This window comes from Gouania willdenowi, chromosome 4 (genome assembly GCF_900634775.1).
Source record: "Gouania willdenowi chromosome 4, fGouWil2.1, whole genome shotgun sequence".
Classification (NCBI taxonomy): domain Eukaryota; kingdom Metazoa; phylum Chordata; class Actinopteri; order Blenniiformes; family Gobiesocidae; genus Gouania; species Gouania willdenowi.
In genome coordinates, this window is record NC_041047.1 from 42847929 (window position 1) to 42873028 (window position 25100).

The 25100-nt window shown below is 38.9% G+C and overlaps 1 protein-coding gene across 6 annotated transcripts in view; it reads right to left on the bottom strand.

The window, feature by feature from the left end:
• ect2 (epithelial cell transforming 2) overlaps positions 1-25100 on the bottom strand; it is a 74523-nt gene that overhangs the window by 47018 nt on the left and 2405 nt on the right. For 5 of the 6 annotated variants that reach the window (XM_028444297.1, XM_028444296.1, XM_028444294.1 and 2 more), the window contains 9 exons: positions 23888-24062; positions 20173-20252; positions 15520-15702; positions 8819-8908; positions 8334-8441; positions 4856-4929; positions 3082-3212; positions 1655-1770; positions 1014-1076 (listed from right to left, as the gene is read on the bottom strand). In XM_028444297.1, coding sequence (XP_028300098.1) covers positions 1014-1076; positions 1655-1770; positions 3082-3212; positions 4856-4929; positions 8334-8441; positions 8819-8908; positions 15520-15702; positions 20173-20252; positions 23888-24017 — 975 coding nt within the window. In that variant the 5' untranslated portion in view covers positions 24018-24062. Of the gene's footprint in view, positions 1-1013; positions 1077-1654; positions 1771-3081; positions 3213-4855; positions 4930-8333; positions 8442-8818; positions 8909-15519; positions 15703-16793; positions 16887-20172; positions 20253-23887; positions 24063-25100 lie in introns of all 6 variants that reach the window. The other variant, XM_028444299.1, reaches the window with a different exon arrangement.

Genomic DNA, 25100 nt, shown 5'->3' on the forward strand with positions numbered 1-25100 from the left:
ACCAGTTTTTCCACCGACCAAATTTTTTTTCCAGCAAAAAAAAACTACATTATGAGCCACAGAATACATTTAAGCCTTCATGTTTCTTTAAATAGTTGTTATTTTAGTTGATGGCAGGAATACATTAAGATTGTAAAAATATAAAAAAAATTAATTAAAAAACAATGTAGTGACAATGCCTTAAAGGTGCAATATAGAACTTTGGGTGTGTCGGAGAAGTGAACCTTTTATATAGTATATTCTCATAACTTAAACAAACTCAACTCAGATGAAAATTGGATCCCTGGAAGTTAGAAAGAATATAAGTCAGTTTTACTATCATGCATGCTATTCAAATGTAAACAAATCCCACTCCCCACAAACTGTATAGTGCACATTTTAAAGGTGAACAAATGGTCGAATACCAGCATCTAACGTCCTGACATCCATTTAGTATTAAAACTCCTCAATTTCTTCTTCTTTTCAGATCCTCTTTCATCTTCATTTTCCCCTGTGTCAACAGCAGCCTTCCTTTTTGAAGTTCAGGTTTTTCAACACTGGATAAATATCTCCACGTTTGTTAGTTTTTTCCGAACAAATTTTACAACTCCGTTCCATAACAATCACGCTAACGTAAGCACGTAGCCAATTGTTGTACGACATGTCACAACTGTGTTCATGGGGAATGTAGAATTAGTACAACAAGCAGTGTTGCCAGATACACATTATGTTTTAAAATCTAAACATATACAAGAACCCTCACATTTCTTGGTGGAAAACAGCCCAATATGGCAACAATGACTTGTTGCATCTTGTCTGCAGCCGGCCAATTCAAAGAGACGCAGTGGTATTTGTTTGGTTCTTCACCAGCCACAATGGCTAGTAAAGCTACAATGTTACCCACCAAAGTAAATTTTTACCCGTAATTGGCGGGTGTTAATTTAAAGCTCTGGTGACATATAAACAGGCTAATTAATGTATTTGTTGGTGAAAGTTGGATCACTAAGCAACAGGGGGTACTGTAAGATTCTCACCTTTTCATAAAGATAAATTGACTCTCCAGCCCGAGCATCCATCTGAATGCTTCCCCAGAACCACTATCACAGAGAACACAGAGGAGAGACAATAGTTAACGAACATTAGAAAAGAATAGTGGTGGAAAAGGTCAGATACCAAAACTTATTTGAAAACCAATAAAAATGTGAGTGTAAAAGAGGCTTGATTAATCACAGATTAAAACAATAGCTAATTCACCTTTCTACAATGATTAGACTCGGTGCAGTAAAAGGAAATATCTACAATTGTCGGCTCTGATGGAGAGTGAAGGAGCAGAAATGAATGTGTTTAACAGATTTATTGTAGATGCTGATTATACGTTCTGCCCTTTTACTTCTGTATGTATTTTGGCTTTGGGGCTGCAGTGAGTGATCTGTTAGTGAGCCAGCTTATGATATGAACCCTTCTACTCTATCGTAGCTCACACAAAATGTTACATTTGTATTTTTTTGTATTCTGTGAAATTCCTATAACACAAACCTAACAAACTGCTCTTAATGTTTTTTTGTTTGTTTTTTGGAGAGAGATTACATTTTTAATTAACTCCTACATCACACATTACATCAAACTGTAGACTAGTGAGCATTTTACTAAGCAATACACACGCCTATAGGCCTACCTCCTGTTTGACAATAAAGATGTTGTTGGAGGAAGAAAAAGGCAGCTCCTTCACTGAGTTCTCCTCCACCACCATGTGTGTACAGCGTTCATCCCCAACTTCCAGATGTCTGCCACCTAACAAACAAATATAACAAAAAAAACAGACCATGATTTAAGAGAGCTACCGCTCCAAAGGTGGACTTGCATTCAATGAACTGCACACAAAATGCTGCGTGATGAAAAAAAACAACAACCGCATGATCAAATTCCAGCATCAAGATGTAATTTTAAGGATAAAAATGTCACATTCAGTCAAATGGTTAGGGATGTTAGCAGAGGTAAAAAGATGGCTTCTTCAATATAAGTTAAGGTTGTACGATTTTAGCTCAAAACAAAATCCTGACTTTGAAAACTCAGTTCAAGATAAGTTCAGATTTTATAAAAAAAAAAAAAAGTCCTTTTAAAAAAAAAAAAAAAGACACTGGATTTAATTATATCAAGTATTTTCGTTTAATTTAAAAAATGAACACAAATTTCCATATTGGGAAAAAGTGCAACTGCAAAGCTTTAACAAAGAATGTTAAATTCCCTGTGGAATTTAACATTAAAATAAAATTACAACCTGCCCAACCAAAAATGAATCCCTCAGCATTTTTTAAAAGACAACCTTGCATTAGAACAAAGAGGTTGTAGCGAGGGTATATCACATTAAATATGTTTGAAACTTGTTTTTCAACAGTTTGTAAAGGGACTATATCTTAAGCGCCAAATTTGTAATCCTTTTCCTCATTGCTCCAGTCTTTCCACAAGCAACATCACACGTCAGTTCACTGCACAGCGCACACTGTGCAGTGAGGTTCTTTTTCAGAAGCTGAAACAAGTTTGTCGTGCTGCTGTCTTTGGAACACAGCCTACAAACAAAGTTTTTCAGGGGGAGCGCTTTGCTCTTTGTCCGTGTCAGCGAAGCCATAACAGAACAACTGACCTGGTCTTTCTTTCTTTGACATGAAATCAGATTTATTCTCAGCTGAAACCATTAATTATATTTTTAGCACTAATTACTACGGCAGCCTGGAGGGGTGCAGCCCAAAGACGGCCTGGGAAGAGAGACTCATGCCATGATTACACATGATTAAACGGGAAAATAAATTTTCCCATTTTTACTTTCTAAAAATCCCCCTCAAATAATTCAATTTCAATGTTATATCGATTAATCGTGCAGCCTTACTCAAATAAAGCAAACTAACTCAACGTTAATAAACAGCAATACATTTATCAAGAACAGTGTCGGGTCAATCCTGCTCTTGTTTTTTTTTTTTATTATGATTGTGTAAAAACATTTCCTGGATAGGAATTCAACTGTGCTGCGCACTACGTGCATTACGGAGAAATTACATAATGGATCAATGACTAGGTTAAAAATAGACCCTGGGCTGACGCACTGACCGTGTTTCAGAGTCCTCTCCTCCATGTTGGACTTTTCCTCCTCAGAAAAGCCCAGAAAGCTGAGGACACAGTCTTGGAACGGAGGGACTTTGAATTCTGTCCGGAATGCTTCATCTCCCGCATGAAAAAGCCTTCAGAGGGAGAAGTCACATTTAAAAAAAGAAAAATACAGTCGATAAAAATAACTTAACATAAATTGGACCAAAACCAAAGCCTTTGCCAGGAGATAGTAAAAATGAATACTAAACAATTTCCATTATTGATAGCAATGTAGGACCAAAAGCAGAAAGAGCTTTATGGCAACACAAGGCCACAGTATATAAAAAGAACATTTAATATGTAGTTTACGCAATTAAATGAATGGAACTATTGAATGATGTATTTTTTTAATCTCCCACAACAAATGTGAGAAGTGTCTAATCAAAGTCTCATTGCACACTTGATTAGACAAAAATCAGCTGACAGCATGTTCGAGAGTTCATCAGAAACAGTAACAGGTGGTTGGAAAAAAAGAAACATGAGACTTCAACAGGGCTGCTACACATATAAAATGTGAAAATTCCAGACTTTTTCAAGACAATAGTTTCCAGACTTCATCTTCTCTCTTCTGAATATGTAAACACTATTCCCATTTCAAGATTATAGCTAACTAGCTAGCACATACATAAATGCCCATTACCTGATTGACAACCGCCACCTTTGCCATGTTGAAGATGTCAAACAAGTCTCCATTTAGCTTTCTTTATGCTTTCTGGATCATTAGCAAACCAGTCTTTATTTTTTGGAATTTATGAGCCAGTCGACGGAGACCTTACACCAACCCATTCAGAGTGCTGTCAACAATCATACACGGCATTTTGAACAGCTCGCTCACAGTTTGAAAACTTCACTGTTCGTAGAAGCAACAGTACTACTGTACTACTGATAATCACAATTATTTTAGTTATAATTGAAATCACAATTATTCAAATGATTATTTGTCAACCAAAAAGTTATTTCAGCTCCTGACAAAAAAACAAAATATATTTTTTAAACAAATAAAATCCTTCAAACACTAAAATCAAGTATGTTCACTTTTGCACAAAGCAAAACACTTGCCTTGCTTGTTTGCCAAGTGTTTTAGCTGCATTTCTCCTGCCATGTTTCAAGACAACTAATAACAAATTTCCCTGTATTAGCCTGTAGGCTAGTTTTGGCAGGGCAGAGGGGAGGAGCTTGCATGCACATGGATTAAACAACTCAAAATTAGTATTAATGTGTGTGTGTCAAGCTTTATTATTTGTAGATGTCCAAAATAGTGAGTTTGTTTTATTTAGCGAATAAAACATAATTTTATTCATTTATTTAATAAATGTTTTTCTTGATTGTTATTTTTGTAATCGTTGGGTGTAATAATCAAAATTAGAATCGAATTCAGATTACTTGAGCAGCACTAAGCAACAGTGAAATTCGTCACCTGGGAAGTGCTTAAAATGGGTTGGAGGAAAATGAGAGCAGAGGGCGGGGCATTCTTTCCCAAATGGTTTCTGGGACGCTTAGTGGACGGTGTGCTCTCACACAAACATTATAGCAAAGCTAGCAAGGAATTTAAGAAAAAAAGATTGATTCATTTCTTATTTTAGATATTTATATGTTTTAGAAAAGAACTGATACTCCCACCAAATAATATGTACTCTACTTGAACTCAAACTGGTTGGTAGTTGGCGCCTCCTCTAAAATGAGTTTGACAGGCCTGATCCAGACGGACACGTGTTATGGTGAAAGTGTTACGTACACATCATCTCTTCTCTCCCAGGCTTTGTGGATCCAGGACGGCGTAAGGATGGGAGTGCCCATGCACACTGCCAGCTGAGAACAAGAAAAGGAAGCAGAATAAAGGACAATTTTTGGTGCACAGGACAACACAACAAGCCAAAATGCAAGCTATCAAAAATCTATAGATAACTTTTGATAACCCACTTCTCTAGATGATCTCCAGCAACTTTGAGTCCTGTCGGTGAAATGCCCTAGCAAAACTGTGTTAAAATAGGACATTTGTCTCATATTTAACTCTCTTCACTCTGTATGGGCCTTGTTTAGGGCCAGGGGTTTATCAACTGATTCACATTTGACGCAAATCAGAGTTCGTATGTGCAAATGGGAGCATTTTCCAAAGATTTTATATGTTGTCATTTTTGTCCAAAATTTACGGCTCTAACATCGTAAAAGAAGCTTATATTATAACCAACCTTTTGTTTGTCTGTTCGCAGGATTACAACTAAAGTACTTAACAGATTTTGACAAAATTTTACCCAAAGATAGACCTTTACGCCATGGAAGATTCCATACATGTTTAGAGGGGATCTAGATCAATATAATGATTACTTAATATTTAAATACCTAGATCAGTGCAAAAAAAAAAATAAAAAAAAATCAAAATATCTTCATCTCTCATTAGCGAAATTTCAAAAATTCTAATCTCGGCTCGTTATTGTGTTTATTGTGTTGGTGGAGGAGTGAGAGCTCTTCCACAATTCAATATCTTTCCCAATAAGCAGGACAGCAGGGATTGGCCATCACCAAGGATGCTGATTGGTTCTCCCCAGGGTGTGGCCCTACATAAGGACTGTCTACCCCAGAAGCTGGTGGAGAGCAGTAGTGGCTGTCCACCAAGTGTGTATCTGGCTGTGTGAAGTGTGTGTGTACTCAGTGTTCCTGGTTTAACCAGCGTTTTGAGTTTGAACCGCACCTGGAATTATTGTTCGTATTTTGTAAAGAAGCTGTAGGGGTGAGCTGCCATTTCATTTCCGGTTTTCTAGTGTTTTTGTGTACAGCCTTATATTGGAGTTTATTTATTGTTTTGGCCTTGGTTCACCCTGACGTTTATGCTTCTGTTTTTGTGTTTAATTGTTTGGCAATAAATGACCTTTGCCTTATTCAAATCTCTGTGTTTTTTTTTAAATGTGTTTGTTCCTACCCTAGACTAGGGACGTAACAGCCATAGAAGATTCCGTACATGTTTAGAGGGGATTTAGATCAATATACTGATTACTTAATATTTAAATTCCTCGATCAGTGCAAAAAAAAGAAATCAAAATATCTTCATCTCTCCTCATTAGCGAAATTTCTAAAATTCATATCTCGGCTCGTAATTGACCAATCTTGATAAAAGTTGACTCAGTCATGTCGGGTTGGTTCCTTAAATACTCCATAGTTTCATCCAGATCAGATCTGGATTGTGTATTTCACTGTGATGTTTGTATGGGCAGCCCATATATTTGAAGCCACTTTATTGTTATTAATGGGGTTATAAAGTTCTTCCAAGCCTTTAAAGTGTAAATGATCATGGTACCATGATCAAGATCACTGATCCAGATAACGGGCAATATCTGGAAAAAAGCAGATTTGGAGCTTGGTGGAGGTGTGACTCTGTGTTTTGTCTTATACCCATTGTTTGGTAATCTACTGTAATGTAAATCCACTGTAATACACATTTTCCAGGCAAAAAGGAGATGTATTGTAAGCATTAAACTGTGAAGTTACATACACTGTACAGTGGGGCAAAAAACTATTTATTCAGCCACCAATTGTGCAAGTTCTCCCACTTAAAAAGATGAGAGGCCTGTAATTTTTACTAATAGGTATACCTCAACTATGAGAGACAAAATGAGGAAAAAATACAGAAAATCACATTGTAGGAATTTTTATGAATTTATTTGCAATTTATGGTGGAAAATAAGTATTTGGTCAATAACAAAAATTAATCTCAATACTTGTAATGTACCCTTTGTTGACAATGACAAGTCAAATGTTTTCTGTAAGTCTTCACACACTGTTGCTGGTATTTTGGCTAATTCCTCCATGCAGATCTCCTCTAGAGCAGTGATGTTTTGGAGCTGTCGCTGGGCAACACGGTTTTTCAACTCCCTCCACAGATTTTCTATGGGATTGAGATCTGGAGACTGGCTCGGCCACTCCAGGACCTTGAAATGTTTCTTACAAAGCCACTCCTTCGTTGCCTGGGCGATGTGTTTGGGATCATTGTCGTGCAGAGGTTTTCACTCAAAATCTCCCGATACATGACCCCATTCATTCTTTCCTTTACATGGATCAGTTGTCCTGGTCTCTTACAGCAGGGTCAGAGCTGCCGTGGAGGTGCGCACATTATCTCACCAGGTTTGTTTTTATATGTTACCACCTCCATGCTTTACAGTAGGTATGGTGTTCTCTCCTCCAAACAAGACAAGTTGAGTTTTTACCAAAAAGTTCTATTTTGGTTTCATCTGACATTTGCCAAATCCTCTTCTTGATCATCCAAATACTCTCTAGCAAACTTCAGACGGGCCCGGACATGTACTGGCTTAAGCAGGGGGACACGTCTATCACTGCAGGATTTGATACCCTGGCGGAGTAGTGTGTTACTAATGGTAGCCTTTATTACTTTGGTCCCAGCTCTCTGCAGGTCATTCACTAGGTCCCCCCGTGTGGTCCTGGGGTTTTTGCTCACTGTGCTTGTGATAATTTTGACCCCACGGGGTGAGAACTCGCGTGGAGCCCCAGATCGAGGGAGATTATCAGTGGTCTTGTAGGTCTTCCATTTTCTTCACACCAAGCTTCTTACCTATAGCAGATTCAGTCTTCCCAGCCCGGTGCAGGTCTACAATTTTGTTTCTGGTATTTTTTGACAGCTCTTTGGTCTTGGCCATAGTGGAGTTTGGAGTGTGACTGTTTGAGGTTGTGGACAGGTGTCTTTTATACTGATAACAAGTTCAAACATGTGCCATTAACACAGGTAATGAGTGGCGGACAGAGGAGCCTCTTAAAAAAGTTACAGGCTTGTGAGAGGCCGAAATCTTGCTTGTTTGTAGGTGACCAAGTACTTATTTACCGAGGGTTTTACCAATTAATTCATTAAAAATCCTACAATGTAATTTTCTGGATTTTTTTCTCATTTTGTCTCTCATATTTGAGGTATACCTATGATGAAAGTTACAGGCCTCTCATCTTTTTAAGTGTGAGTACTTGCACAATTGGTGGCTGACTAAATACTTTTTTGCCCCACTGTATGCACCATTTGCTTCAAAATACAGTATTGACTAAATATGAGTGTTGGTCAAATGTTGGACAAGAACTGCTCTTACTCTGCAGCATGTGCAAAGGCCTGTGGATACTATTAATGTTTGACTGTTGCTGTGCATCGTCAAAGAAGGGAACTACATGACATTATTGTCATTCAGTGTGACATGATCAGAGCACATCAAACATGTACAAACCCTGTATTTCTCTCCACGAGTGGAGTATGCGATGAGGTGAGTAACCTTGGTGCTGAAGTCCTTACGGATGGTGCCGCCCATGTGATGAACAAGATTCACCAAGTTTTTCTACACAAACAAACAAAGAGTGTGAGAGCAAAGTGAACATGTGATATATTTAATATCTTTGTGTTCCCGACCATAGTGTCCTCTGACAAGTTCAATGCTTCTGTCGGATCAAGTATGAAAAAAAATAATATTCAGATTACACAAATGTGTCTGTTTAGCTGTAGGACTGAAGGACTGCAAGGTGACATGCAGAGGGATATATTTAGAGGAAACTTTCTCCCTCAAAGTATAAGGGCTGCTGGGTATGTTATGTCATACATTTATATACATTCTTTTGATGTTTTCATATTTGTAAATGTATTTGTTCCATCAGAATGACTGTATGATGAAGTGTAAATAAAACCTGAGCTTAGCATGAGGCTGTAAGTCAAACTCACCATTTCCTCTTTGTTTCTGAAGCCGGTGAAACACAGCGACAGGTTGAGCATTGTAGTGCAGTAAAGAGGTCGGCAGGAGAACTGTAGAGGCTGTGGAACAAAGAGATGGCATTTAAGTTGTCTATTCAAAAAGGTTGAAAAAGGTCTGAGATTTGTTTAGGAACTCAAACTTTTTGCGTTTTTATTGTGAAAATTACAAATGTTAATCTATGAATATCATTATGGCTATCATGGCTGATTGACTTTAAGACCTTTTCTTTCACAGCTAAAATGTATCATTCACGTCATCTTAAAGATGCCAGAAACGATCCTCAACATTTTTAAACCGTATCTCATCCAATACACCGGATTTCCACTGGATGCGTATCTGCTCCGAAACTGCAGCACAATCTGCAGTCCGGTAAGCCACACAGCTTCACCCTGGATTTTCACTGGATTGGTTACTGCTCCGTAACTGCCGCGAAACAGCAACGCATCTGATGAGGTTTCCATTAAGTCAATTTCTACGGCATCCAAATCTGCTCCAGCACAGCTCCGTAACTGCTGCAGTATGCTTGAGTACTTTGCAGGAAATACGCAGCACTTCAATCTTTGCCAGACGCTGGACCTTTGCTGCAGCAATTTAACAAAAACAAGCTTGTGCGGGATAGGAAGTCGTGCATCGACACAGAATAAAATATCCGCATTATTTTCAAAATAAAATACTCCTTGTTCAAGCTGGATCGTAATTTCATCCATTGACAGAGGTTACCCCTGGTAGAGGAAAACACAGACCTTCCAAGACCTCCAGTGTTTCTATTATGGGCGACCGTAGCTCAGGTGGTAGTGGGTCGTCTTCTGATCGAGAGGTTGGGGGTTCGATCCCAGTACCTGACTATGTGTCGAAGTGTCCTTGGGCAAGACAGTGAACCCTAAGTTGCTCCCAGTGGTCGACTAGCGCCTTGCATGGCAGTTCTGTCCCACTGGTGTGTGAATGTGAGAATGATGGGTGAATGAGCTGATATGTAAAGCGCTTTGAGACTGCTTCAGTGTGGTGATAAAGCGCTATATAAAATCAAGTCCATTTACCAATTTCCATTTATTTCGGACTCTACCCAAAAACCAAGCACATATTCGGACTCGGGGGGACCAGACCTTTCCGTTGATACTATGGCTGGCCTGAGCCAAGCACTTTTAAAATCGTATTTCACATATAAATAATGTATTTATCCATGGTTGAACCACATTTATTTATTGCGTGATTACACGTGAATTAGCGGGATCTTCTGAGTCCTTGCTGCAACAGATACGCAGAACAACAAGGGGGTATTTCATCGGTTTAAACCTGGTTTAGCAAGCCATTCGTGACCATGCTGGCTTTTACCATTCCATCAAACTCTTATCAGCTTGGAGCTCCACAGCTGAGCCAAGCCAGCTGACAGTATTTAGCTTAAGTACACATCTTCATAAGACCCACAATATCGATTATAGATTTAATGATTAGAGACGTGAGGGTGCATATGCTGCAGCTTTTACTCTGCAGCTTCTTCTTGCTTCTCTCGACGAGGTCAGTCGCACTCTCTGTTTCTCCCTCCCTTCCGTCTTATCTCTCTCCTAGCTGCTGCTTTGTCAGGTCTTGTGAAACTAACAAGAGCCTCTCTCTGCAACTCATCCAAAACCGGAATAATGGAATTAATTAGTTGGTCTCTCAGTGCTATCGATCAGATTTTTTCGACGCAAAGAACCAGGGGTGGTGACCCCGCATGTCCAAGCGGGACGTTTGCGGCTGGATACACACTTGACCCTTGGTACAAGTGGCGAGTTGTGTGTCTGTCCATCCTTTCCGTGGAAGACGTGGAGGACATCTACATGATTGGAATAATGATAGTAGGCATGCTGCTGATCGGAGCTGGTGGCTTCCTAATCTATCGAAAAGTCCGTACTACGCTGGCGACTGTTTTGGAAAAGCTGCCAGTGATTTCTGAAGGATGTAGCAGGGCTCTGAACACTCAGACTCATGTGTTGATCGATATCAAAAGCAAGCAAGAGCTGCTTTTGGATCGTCTACGCGTTATGGATAACAACTGGGAGAAGTTCGAGACCCGGCTTGGAAGTGGAAACTAGGCCACTCATTGGATTACAGCAGAGAGACCCAGGACAGAAGGCTATTGGAAATTAACATAGCCTGTATCAAATCACATTGCTTATCTCCCTTTCGGCTCCCTAGCTGCCAAGGCTAAAGCCAAGGTTGTCTCAACTCTTATCACCAGGAAGTTTCTGCAGACGGCGGCTCTTACCCCCCACTCCCTCCCCCCGCTCCTTCCCTACATTCCTCCTGGAACTGTTGATGCTGAACTTTTCCACACGTCATCTGGTTGTCAGTAACGCAGCTACAGGTCTTCAACTTCAAATGCCTCGTCGGCCATCTTTCCCCACCTCCCATCCGCAGCTGCATGGAGGCGTGGTTGCAGCGCCGACTGGCAGCACGCCCATGTCCCCAAACGGCTGGACTCCTGTTGTTCTTCCCACCTGACCCCCTCCCCCAGCCAACCTCCCACCCAACCCTTCCTACATGCCTTGTCTCGAGTTGTTTGACTGTGTCATGCTTACATTTATGTTTGCAGAGGCGGTTTTTTTCCTGGTTTCACACTGCTTTCTCTGTTTAGGGAAATCAGTTTCAAACTGGCAGTTTTTTTCCCCTCACCCCTCCTCTCCTCCTGTTATTGATCCCTTTTTTCACCTAAATATGTGGGCGCCGCAAATGGCTGCTCCGGTGTGTTGATGTGTCTCCTTTCACTGCAACTACCTAGTCAAATTCCTCGTATTGTTCTAAACTGTACCTGGTCAATAAAGCTCTTCTGATTCTGATTCTGATTAGACAGCCAATAGAAACCAACGTGGAGACCAACAGGACGTGACGTCATCTGTTACTGAGCAGTGAGAATAAAGGACTGACATGTTTAAAAAATGTATGTGGTTTGAACATTTTAAAAGTAGTAAAGGGTTAAAGATGGTGCTATTTATTCAATTTATCATAGAAACAACTGAAGCATAAGATCACACACTTGATCACAATAAATTCAAATAAACAAAGGGAGAAGCTCAGCTGAGCTGTGTGCGTCGCTGAATGTCACGTTCCACACTGCAGACGCTCTAGGTGCGATGAGCAGCGTGCACGGGAGGTGCGTGCACGGGAGGTGCGTGCACTGCGGGGACATCCTGAAATGCGATTGTGTATTTTTGGCAATAGGGACCCTTAGTGCTCTGCCCTGTGATTAAAAAGCCTCTCCCTTTTTGTATATTCAGAGCTTTCTCATTATTAATCTGGATGGTGGATACACACGCATCTATTATATAAACATATTATTACTGATAGTTTAAACTCATGGAGACTGATCAACTCATTAAAAAGTACGGTACACATTAAACACGTAATAAGGTTATGATTCTATCGTCATTGGTATTGATTTAAAATCCTATTTAAACACTTAACACGATATTCTGTATAATGTCCCTTTTAAATACCATATTAAAGCCGTATTTTAAAAAAATAAGTGTAACAGAAGTCTTTTTGACTCCTTTTTCCTTTTGTATATCTTTGTTGAGTGTTTTAAAGCATCACTAAATTACTTCTTTCAAAATGATGACGTGGTTTCATGAGAGTGCGTTTGCAGCTTAAGCCATGCCTGCCGCTCAAACCTGGTTGGGAGAGGGTTTGCACCACTGACTGTGTTACTACTCGGGATGTAACGATTCGCTCAACTCCCGATCCCAATTCGATACTGGGTTCACAATACGATTCTCTCACGATTTATTTTACAAAATGGGACTGTAGACAAATTATGACTGAAAAATATTCCATTATTTTTTTTGGGAAAAAAACTAGAAAATACTGTACTATTTTATTTTTCATTGTCCAAAGAATCCCTTGATAAACTATTTAAAGGGGACATATCATGGTTTTAAATCCTTCCTTTTTAGATATAAATCATACAGTTGTGGTCTATATAAAGCGGAACTGCACTGCTTGGGTCTGAATTCCTCATTATTATAGCTCCCCAGACCCCTTTTCTGATGTGCTTCTAAGAGCAACTCGTTTTGGTGCGGTCTCTTTAAATGCAAATGAGACACTTCATACCCCACCCCCTCTCCAGGTTCGACTCCACCCGGCTCGGCCATTTTTGTAGTTTGATGGAAAAGATATGGATATGTAGCGGCGCAGAAAAAGTTTATTCACACGTTATTTACAAAATGTCAACAACGGAAGACTTGTCCATCCAGCTTTACGTGTTTGAGCCAGAGTCTGACCCGGCGGAGCGAGATGAAAATGAAGATGATGAACCTGCAGAACCCTAACAAGTGAGCTAACACAAGCACCGAGCTAACGCTAGCGCCAAGCTAACGTCACGAAATGCATTTTAATATAGTCTTTTCGGAGACAAAAACGGCAAAATGAAATGACTAATGAAAACTTTAGACTTAAATTAAACCACGTAGGCCATATCATCAAGGATCTAAAACGAGCACACAGCGCTAACATATGAAGACGGTGCAACTGCTAATGCTAACAAAACAATGACAGGGACGTCTTATCATCACACTTTTTAGCGTTATTTACAGCTTACCGAAGTGCTCTGTTCGTTGTCTCCAAAGATAGAAGGAATTGAACCCTCAATCAGACAAAGTCTTTCTGCAAGTCCTTCTTTATACTGGCGGAGGTTGCTGAAGCAGTCATCCTTGAAGTGCTGCGCGCACACAAAAATGACCTTACCCACAGATGTGGGTACATTTTCGTGAAAAATAAAACTCAACCAGGCACTTTGAAAAGGTTCTGATGCTGGGAGACGGTGTAATGAAGCGTGTGGGTTACTATATCCAACAACCAAACATTTTGATTTCTCCTCTCGTAACTTCTGTATCCTGGAGCTTGGACTACAAAATAAAAGCGAGAAATAAAAATGGCGGATTGCTCAAAGTGTTGGGCCTGGAGTCGATGTCCTAATTTGGCAGTTCCGCTGACGTTATTGTTCAAAAAACAGAATAGAGAATCAAAAAATCGAAACAGATTGAAAAATATGACCAAAACAGAATATAAAGATCTCAACGGAGCACCTGAAGAGATTAATTTGAACTTTTCTGTGCTTCTAAACAATCTAAATATACATCAAAATGCATTTAAGGGCTAAAAAAAAGTGGATTTAGCATGATATGTCCCCTTTAAAACAATGCAATTTAACTAAACATAAATCTTGAATGAAATAAATAAAGGAATAAAACAAATGAAGAGGAAGCCTATTAATTTAAATTCTGGTTCTATAGTAAACAATACAAAACTGCATAATAGTTCTTTTTCTTTTTAAAAGTGCAACTGAAAATGTATTTTGTGCCTTAACAATTGGACTTTAAAAACAGTCTGCAATGTATTTAGGTCACATATATGTTTGGACCAGCAGAGGGCGCTGGTAACCCAGTGGTCGGTTGGCATGCAGCTTTTCCAGCAGTGAAGAAGAGATGCTACGCGCGAGCAGACAGAGCTAATAGAAAAAACATGACTTTTACAGATTTTCACGTAATATTACAGATATTCTTTCGGCGCTAAAGGGGTAAGGAATCATTTATGAACATGTTTAAGAGTAGAAGGCAGCCAGAAAAAAGTAATAACAGATTCCACCCACCGGCTCAGCATTTGGACAAGAGAAGGATAAATATATAGCGTCTTCTGCTGTTTAAAAAAAGTACTGCGATTCAATTTTCAGAGAATCGATGTGAACCGTGATACCTATAAATCAATTTTTAACTGCCTTACAATTAATCGTTACATCCCTAGTTACTATGGTAACTGAGGTTTTTCTCGTTGATGAAACGGCCGTTCCAGTTAGAACTCTGCTTAACAGAGCCGGACTCTTAGAGTAAACCTGGACTTAACCCTGAGCTGGGTTTGATGAAATACCCCTCAGGAGGCGGTGGGGATTGATGGACAGAAGATTGCACTGCAGTTATGCTGCGGAGCAGTTTCTGAGCAGATACGCATTCAGTGGAAATCCAGGGTCAGTCTGTGTTGCAGCAAGAACTTTGGATTTTCTTATGCTCTAGCAGGATCTCCTCTCAGCCCTGCCCTGTAAATATTCCACTCTTGTACAAATTATTGTGATTCAACCATGGATGAAGTCAATATTTATTTGTCCACAAAGCACAAACTTAAATTTAAGAAAGCTATATTCATGGTTTTCTGGATTTTTTGTAAACTTTCTAAAACAAATGGGTTTTTTTGTATTAAAATAAAAAACCTGGTACAGAACATTCCAGTTGGATTCCAAGTGGAAACTGAAAATTGCAAAACAGTGACATGAAATAAACAGACCAACTGATGAAGCTGATTCATTTTGTTTTAAAATTGTCTTTCTGCATAGCAGTTCATTAGCTGGGTCAGATGACGCTGAATGCGTCATTTGACGTCACGCTTCGACACACCCGCGCCTGCTTGGCTGATGGCTGCAGTTAATTTCTCCCATTTTTGCTGGTAATGTACTTTTTACTTATTAATCTATGAGGCCGACACTAGGCCGAGCTAAAATAATTGATAGGAATGTACGCCGGCAGCTTTAAATTATTTTTATCCCATGAAAAGAAGTTGCTAATGAATTTGCTAAAATTGGTTTAGTACAAACCATTTAAAGATATTCATTAGTTTAAAAGGAACAGGAAACCCCTGAAATACTCACTTCGCCTTTTGTGGCACAGTACAGCACAACAGGAGGGCCTACGACTCGGTTTTCCCGTTTGTAGAGGTAGCTGTAGGCCGCAGAGTCAAAGTCAGAGAGGACAAACACCGACTCAAAGTTGGCATTCTCTCCGTCTGCAAACTCCTGCACGTTGTCCGTGATCATGAATGGAGTGTTGATATCCTGAGTAGGAACAATCAGAATGTAGAACAATCATTAACCGAGGCACAATCAGTGATGACACACTTAAGAGTTGGAGTTAGTTGGTTTTCAGGTGAACTAACAGTGATTCTGAAACGTTTTGAGAAATGACAGTTAAGGTATTAAAAGACAAAAAAACATTATTTCAATTAATTTACATCAGAAACAACTTTAGGGAATCAATGTAAAATATAATACCTTCTGAAAACTTTAGTGATAGAATAGTTAACTGCAGAGTGAAACACAAATGTTCCAAAATCTAAAGTTTGTACATTGCTCTCATTTATTTATTATTTAGAGCTAAACTGTGAATATTTCTGAAAAGAAAAGCCTGAATCTTGTATTTAAACTAAAGAGCTATAAACACAATAATATTAATTATAATAAAACCATCCAATAACCAACCAGTCTAGTACGTAGACAAAAGTGGAGAGCAAATCTCACCAATAAATTCCTCTTTATCTTTCTACTAAGGAAAAAAGATGGACTGTAAAATGTGTCCCCACCTTAAGAAACAGACACACATTAAGTATTAATTTATTTCTCCCATGCAAAGCTTCTCAAAACTTCAAAAGGGACATTTGGGAAACTGTAACCAAATTTGCTAGGAAAAAAAGGCAATTGTGACACGTTACGTAAAGGAAGAAATCTTTGCACTGCGTTCCACACTTTTTCATGTACTAAGCACCAAACACTGGTATTTGTCAGAGGCAGGCAAATAAACCAGGTGTTTGCAGTGTCAGCATCTATACATTGAAGTCTGCTCAGACAAAATATTTTTCCTGTGCTTCCATTTATCATCTTTTAAGAACAGTCCAGCTTGTTTTATTTTACCAATGATCTTATGGGTTTACCAATTCAATATATTTTCAAGTGCTATGTTTTCGAAAATGCTTGATGACATTTGCAGTAGCCAGTGTTAAAACAAAAAGAAAACAAAATCAATCCCACATCAGTTAGGCCATGCACAGTGATTAAATATACACCCAGAGTGAATTAAGACTCATGCAGCCCTTCCCGTGGTCCCGATCAGTGTCAGTCAGTCACAGTGAAACACAGACACCATACTGTACCATATTGACAAGAGATTTTATCATGGTTTTCTCCTCGGCACCCGCCTCGCCTTCTCTTATCTTTACCACAGGTACCTCCATTACTTTGATGGCCTGGAAAAACCAACCAGCATGAAGCGGATGTCAAACATTGGTGTTTGGAAAAAATGGAACTCAGGAAGGCAGAGAGTGAGGAGGGGGAAATTATTCTCCCTAATGGATGGTGCCCCCTACGCTCCGTTTTCAGCAATGCAGGAGGATTTTCTGTTGTTTTTTCCATTTTAATTGGTACCTTTGTAAAAATTGTTGCACACAAAAGGGACTTCCAGGCATGTACGGGTTGTTTTACCTCTCTTTTTAATCTGCATAACCGAGAAAGACATACATCAGGCGCACCGTTTATTTGATACAGGTGATTTGCTCGGATGTCCCTGTCTTTACCTGAAGACCCCTTAGCTACCCTCAATGCTGCCTGTGTGCATCCTCTGCTTAGTAACCATAATCACCGTCCAATATAAACAGTGTAGCTTCATCCGGAAGTAGCGAATAGTGGGAAATGAAGCTGCTCATCATGTTTCTAACTCACAATGGATCATTCTACATGCGCATGCACAGATGCAAATACCATCTGGTTAAATGTGTTCGGGCTTAAAGACACATCGGTTTAATTCTGGTCGGAAAGGTTCGGGCCAGGTCTTCTTTTTTCAGCCCAATTAAAGCTCCACTGTGTGTATCCTCTGCGTGTGTGTGTGTGAGGGCACATGTGCGCACCTCCTACACGTGTGTGTGTTCCAATATTTCTTGGCGATACAACATCTGTGAGTATTTATTAGTGGAAGACCTATATCAAACATGAGTAACTCTCCAACTACATTCATCATGACCCTTCACCAATTCAACAAATAACTTTTAGCTTTAAAGTAAGGCTAAAACAAAGATTTACTTCACTAAATTTGGCCCTCAGAGAGTTATACATTTCAAAATTTTACACGACAATGGCGCTTTCTCGCAATCCCCCTATGCTGTGAAAACTCTGAACTTTAAGGAAGCAGGCTTGTAATTAGAGGGTCAATGGTTCTAATCTAACCTGGTCCCTTAACCCAAACAGCTCATATTGTATGTCACTTTGGAATAAAGCATCTGATGAATTAAATTGTAATGCCAAAAGATGCAAGGAGGACAAAGTTGGGTGGAGAGAGGGTGGACTTTGTGTCCTTTCAAAGTGTTTCTAACAACAACACACCACAAATAGGTCCAGGCTGAGGAGGGAAAGAATACCTCCCTTTAAAATGTATTTAAAGTTCAAAGCCATGGAGAGGGAGAAGGAGAGAAACAGGAAAAATGGAGGAGACGCCCCCTTCACCGTGGGCTGACTGAATGATAGCATCACGGGAGACGGTCAGACAGGAGGACTAGAGTACTCTGATAGAGCTGTCACAACAACATGTCTCTGAATGGGGCTGTGCTGCAGGACTGCCAGGGGGAACCTGATGATTTAAGGAGTGACAGGACAGGCAGCAGGAAGGAAGGAAGTCATTTTAGTAGCACTTAGTGTCCTGTCCACGCCCTCAAATCACCTTCATATCAAACAACTGAAAGGGGTTTATTTCAGCTACAATGAAGACCAATAGATATCACAGAAACACTGCAGCATGATGCCATGTTAGTATACAGACTGGTAGACATACATGATCCGATCATATGAGGAGAGAGGAGCACCAACATTGGTACTTTTACAACCAGGTACCGATTTACATAAAATCAAACGGTCCATGTTTTGGTCCCAATAGACGCATCTTTGAGACTGTGTGGTAGTGGAAGAGTAGGTGATTTCCCTATTTACAGTGTCCACCAACCCGCTGAAATGGACAGAAATGTCCAGTATTAAAGATAAATTATAATGCAGCACCGCCTTCCACTCTTTAATCAGACTCTCCTTCACCCCGCGGCTGCACATGCTAAATAAACAAAACCAACTCCAGCACACACACGCACACAGAGACGCTAACAGCAGACACCAACTCTGCTTTCATAGCCAGCAGATCCAGGAAATAAACCAGGACCAGCGCTCTGCTCCGACCGACAGATGTGCGTGAAATACTATAGAGCCGTGTCACATAGAGCAAACATGTCGGTGGTATGGAACGTCTTCGGAGTAAATGAGCCGGATAAAACAATGCAATTGGAGCATCTACAAAAAGTTTTATCATGACAAAGACTTCATTGATCGGATCTGTAAATTAAGACATTACAGCCAATTACAACAATTGCATAAAATACAAAATATTGGCCGATCAGATCGGTGTAAAGCTCACAAACTAGTATAATGATTGACAAATGAGAATAGAATACTCCACCAGATTTTGAATGACCCAGCCACACCAAGCTCAGATCAGATGTACAGTACATCGAGAAACAGGACAGAACTCTGTCCCTATGAAGCTTAGAAAGGAGGCGCGGTAGGATCAGCTTTGACTTTACCTCCAACGACTGCATTAGGTCAGGCTTTCTGTGTAGATCTTATTGAAAATACTTTGTAACCACCATCACATTAGGCAAAGTGTTGCACCCATAGTATGCAGAGATTACTTTCAAATAGGTTTCAAATGCACAACATTTATAAAGACAATATTAATAATATTTTGTTTATTTGGTGCTTAAATTGAATCGTTTATGAAAAACCTTGTGTAACAGACTAGTCGACAAGGAAAAAAGTCTGTTGCCAACTAATCCAAATAGGGATATGATTTTTGCTAAGGGTGTCCCAATCCGATATCAACCTCGTATTCAAATTTAAAATTTTCTTTTTTTTCTTCTCCATGTCATTTTTTATTTATTTTATTCAATTGTAGAATACTATAGATATTATGTTGCAGGTTAAGATTTATGTAACCAATTGGTTAATAATAAATGGGTCTGTTTTTCTCATACCTACTGTTGCTGACTATTGTTCTCCGTTTGAGTAACATCACTTGATCAAGGCTTTTCTAACATTTTACACTAAAAAAATAAGGATTTATTATTTTTCTACTAAAAAAAAAAAAAAAAAAAAAAAAAGTATGTATGCTGATATCGGATCAATATCGCATCGGCCGATACACAAGACTGCAATATTGGCATATCGGAAATGAAAAAGTTACATCGGGACATCTATAATTTTTGTTCTTTATTGCCCAGTCATAGCTTTTAGACATTCCTTAGTTGAGAAACTGATGAGTTGGGCTCATGGAATTAAAACTGTGCACTCGATTAGCCGGCAGCGTAGCTCATTAGCATGGAAAGCGTTCCCTGGCATGGATCAACTGTGATCAATAATGGAGCAGTAAGAAAAAGATGACTGGATTATAGTTAATTTTAAAAACAAAAACATCTCTCAGGCCAATCGAGTGGATTGATTTACCTGCAAGGCTTTGACCAGTGCCGGGTTTCTCCCCACGTCTCCAACGACAACCACACGGGTCTCCACTTTAGGCAGCATTTCTGGAAGAGCCAAGAATAAAGAAGATAACTCGTCGATTCCTTTACTTTTGTAACAATGATTTTCTCCAATAGTTCAGTGTGATGAATAGGCCTAGTTACAAAAAGCCTTAAGCTGTGTTTGATAAAGAATGTTATATTTTTGTCATTATTCATTGTACGTGGGGAAAGAGCTTTGACAGGTGTTGGTCAGATGTAGAGAGACAACCATTATAAAGCACCAGGAAGCAATTAAGAAAATGAAAACTTTAAAAACTCAGTATCACACAATATTTTTGCACAAGTTGCTACGCATTAGCCCACCCATTATACAGTAGAACATTTTGAATAAATGTGTATTATTGTCCGTGTCATAGAGAAGTTTCATTCTAGAAGCTGAAGTCCGCCATATCACCTTATATTCCGTCATCAGATATTGTGCAAGGCTATAATAATTAGTCGACATAATTGATTATGTAGTTTACAAAAATATGTCAACACGAATTTACAGCGTTGACACTAAGGGCCTATACTGCAAAGCTAGATTTCCTCTGATTGCGCTTACTTCCGGGATTTAATTTGTGTGTGCTATACTATGAAGCTGGCTACCGTCTTACAGGGCTAAATCACCATGGTAACTTAGGCTGAACGACTAACCTGGTCGGGACCAGGTTTTGTTCTGGCTAGGATCTGAGCGAGTACAAAAAACCCGCCTCCAGACTAATCAGTTCTCTTAGAATATGACCTGCCCATAAAAGGAGGATCCCTGTGTGAACACGTCACTGTGTGGTTCTGATGTGTCGCTAACAGGAGAGAGAACATTTAATATTTGGGCATTGATGCAATTCTTTCTTTTACCCAATGACATCATATAGGAAACTGATATTTATCTGATGGACTGACCTACATTAGTTAGCTGATAAAGCTTGCGTGCATCAGATGCTTTCAGACTGATAAATTAATTATTTTAGTTTATTAATTCTTATATTCTGTGGTGATGCTGAGAGTCTCAGTCCTGTAAGATAATATAAAATACAAATATTGTCAGCATTAAGATGTAGAGTGAGCTGTATGAACTCAGCATCAGAGACACAGACAAGGTAAAAGTGAAACACAGAGTGTCTGTTTATAATCTCACTAATTTAAGTATTAACACTCATCAATTCCTGTATTCACCACTTTCTGCTTTTACTGCTTGGTTTTGGTCTGAATTATTGATTTTATTTCTTAATACTTTTGAAGAATTATTCCTCAATTATAAATTAAATTACTTTCCACAGTTTATCCGTAATTGTGATTTGTCTGACGCTGTAATCTCCACCTCCATCACAAGAGTACTTAACCAGGCTGAAATCAATATGCTTAACTTAGCGAGTTGTAGGTGAGATTCATAGGACAGCTTCTCTCTGAAAGAGAATGTTTGGTTAGGTGAAGCCCGCTAACTGAGATAAATCCAGGATATAATTATTTAGCTTCGTAGTATAGGTCCTAAATGTTTAAGTTAGTACAACAGGGTAACTTTCACAGGAGCGTTAAAAAGCAGTCAAAAATATTTGCCTTAAAATAGAAAAATAATTGTAACTAATCAAAAAAAAACAATCAATACCTTAATCAACAACAAAAACAAAAAAATAAGTTAGTTGCAACTCTAAAGAATTGGAATTTTTGCCTTTCTGTCCACTGGTTTACAAAGACAAAATGTGTGCAAATGTGTGATATTTTCCTAAAACATGCATGCGGGGCTATAGTCGGTGTCAGATTGCACTTTTTCCTTGATTTTGTTAAATTAAAGAGTAAAAATATTAAGGGTGGGAAAAATAAATAAATTTCACAATTTTAATGATTGATTCTGCTTCCCAGTACCAATTTTTTTTTTTTTTTTTTGTAGTTTTCACATTTTTGTGGGCAACCACTGGGTGACGGTAATGCACGAACAAGTGAGTGCAAACACGAGGAAGACTTGAAGCATGGAAAAGAGTCTCAGCATGAAAAAGAGTTGCAGCAGTATGGACATACTTTCGATTCCATCGATTCCATGGTGAACGGATTTAGACATGATCCAAAACTGTATTAAACTCTGCTCCGGACAAGTAGCATATTGTGTAACACAACAAACATTATTGCTCATCTTGTCCATCACCACCCGGACATAAAGCTAGAGTAAGCAAGATAAGACACCCAGCAGCAGACCAACGGACACTGGATGGGATATTGAATAAACTTATCCATGTAATGACGCCAGTCAAGGTGTCTATGTGCATTATGTCAGATGAGGCGGATCCAACCCTGTCCATCATGCTACACGCATACCTACTTAAAGTTACACATGCATGCCAAAATATTAACCATCAGCATGTCTAATAAGTTCAAATTTACCAGTTTTAGATGGGACAAAATGTGTTACATTTAATTACATTTTAACTTTGCTGCCCACTCTTTTTCTTGGAGGATGGTGTAACGATGATGATGATGACGAATAATGTGCGCTGATCATTTCTGAATGTAAGAAGTTAATAAATTCAGGCCTTCCACACAAACAAACGTTATTCTGTCAATAGTATGAGGAGAAAAATAGACATTTTAACTGTGACTCACAAAAAATGAGGCCGATTTTCACACTGAAATACATTGTTACTTCTCTTTTAGAGCAGCCTAACTACCAGCATGTTGACCAGCTCCTGTTCCTACACAAAAATCTAGACACTCCAAAGCACCAGCTTGATGAACATTAAAAGTTTTAATTGACTAACTTCAAAAAGTTCTGTTGAAATTATTTTTTTTGTACGTGAGGTTTACCTCCATTCTGATGGAGGTTATATTTTATTTATTTCAGTATAAATAATAATTTACTGAATAAATAATGATAAATCAGTGAATGACTGAATGTGATGTGCATTGTTTTTTTAGAAACTGTCACATATTTCTAGAAGTTTAGGACAACTTGTGTTTGGATAAGGAAAAATATCGTGATAATCGTCACTGTAGAATCGCAATACTTGTAAAATCAGAATCACAATTTAAATCGAATCGGAACAAAAGGGTGTCGCAAAAATTGTACAAAAATATCTTTACTTCAGTTTCAGGAAGCGAATTCCATTCTTTCCATCTGTTCATCCGCAGTCATGGAAATTCAGAGTCCCTACAAATGTGACATTCTATGTAGCAATATTCAGTACCTAACAAATAATACGTTAGTTGTGTATAAAACTTCAGAAAAGTCACTCAGTTCATTCAGGGCAACCTAAATCAGTGTGTAGAAAAGTATGAGAAATAATCATGGAGAGTGAAAAATAAAGGTTTAGATCAGACATAGGTACGGGGGTCCTATTTTGTGTGGGCCCCCAGTTACAAAAAAAAAAAAATACTGAACTATACATAAACAATAATTACTCATAACAAACAAAACAACAAAAACACGCATAATGACCCTAAAAACAAATAAAAACAACAACAATATTACACAAAATAATTCACAAAACAACAAAAATACACAAAACCTTTGTCGTTTGCCATGTTAATGCTCTGATAGGTCATTATTCTAATGCTCACATGAATGTTGATCATGTGGCCCTCAGATCACAAAAATCACATTTTTGTAGCCCCGCTGTGATAAAGGTTGCCCATCCGACAGCTGAAACAATACATGAATGATCACTGACCTTCGCCGTCTTCGGACGCCATGTCAAGCAACACATGGTCCTTTGTGGTTTCAGTGATCCTGGAATCGTAGACGGAAGAATCCAACAAGCTCCGAGCAGTGCCTAAAGTCACTATGCTGCTGTCAGCCATGACAGGAACCAATAGAGTGACGAACTGTCCAAACCGTCAAAAGATCTAAGGGCCAAAGGGTGAGGAAGACAAAAGCGAAAAGAGGACATGCAAGCTCGTCAGATTCAAGACACAAAGAAACACCATGTTTAAAAAAAAAAAAACAATATTTGAATTAAAGTGGCTAAAAACACAAATTGAATATGGAGGAGATTGAGTAATTAAATCACTGGAGTATGGAAATACATTCAAACAAACTTAATGACTATTAAAAAACAAGCCATATATCTATCTTTTCTTTTCTTATTGAGAATTAGAGATGTCCTTTTTTCACTTCCGATACAATACAGACAATTATTAGAACCAATCATACATACTTTTATCACTTATTTTGTAGTGGGGAATATTAGAAAAGGCTTGATCCTCAAACAGAGAACAACAATAGTCAACAATTCAAGTTCACCCGAGTAATTTTTTACTGTCAGTATATGGTAGGAACAACTGAGGGCGGGGACAAAAACTTATCGAAATGCTTATATCGGAGATTTTAGATGCAGTCCGATAAAATCCGATATTCGTTTTCTAGCTGATATCGGACCGATATCAATATTGGATCGGGACACCCCTATTGACAATCCACGGCCAGTAATTCTGAGCCAAGATTTATTAGCTTGCCAACTTCATAACACCTCTAGCTAAAGCTGCACAATTTAAAATGCGGGCTCTGCTGCATATCGAATCAGGCACTTTCTCAACCCCAGCCAACCACCAGGGGGCGAGCACATAATTATGGCTTCATTAAGCTACCTTAATAAAAAAGTGAGTGACGCTTCAGCACCTCGGTAGCTTCCGGTCACACTGTTTTGGATTCAGGGAAGTGACGTTAAACAACAAGAAGTGATATGTAAAGAGTGCAGTGTGTGTGTGTGTGTGCGCACGCGCACCGCAGGCTAGCAACTAATCTGTTCAGTCACCTGAAGTATTATCACTAACTCAAATACGATAAATGCAGGAAGGCTAAAACTATTGTTGCTTCACAAAATCAAGCCAGAGAAATTGTTAACAAACTGCTGTTTCTTGCCCAAACCCTGTAGGCTTAAGCCT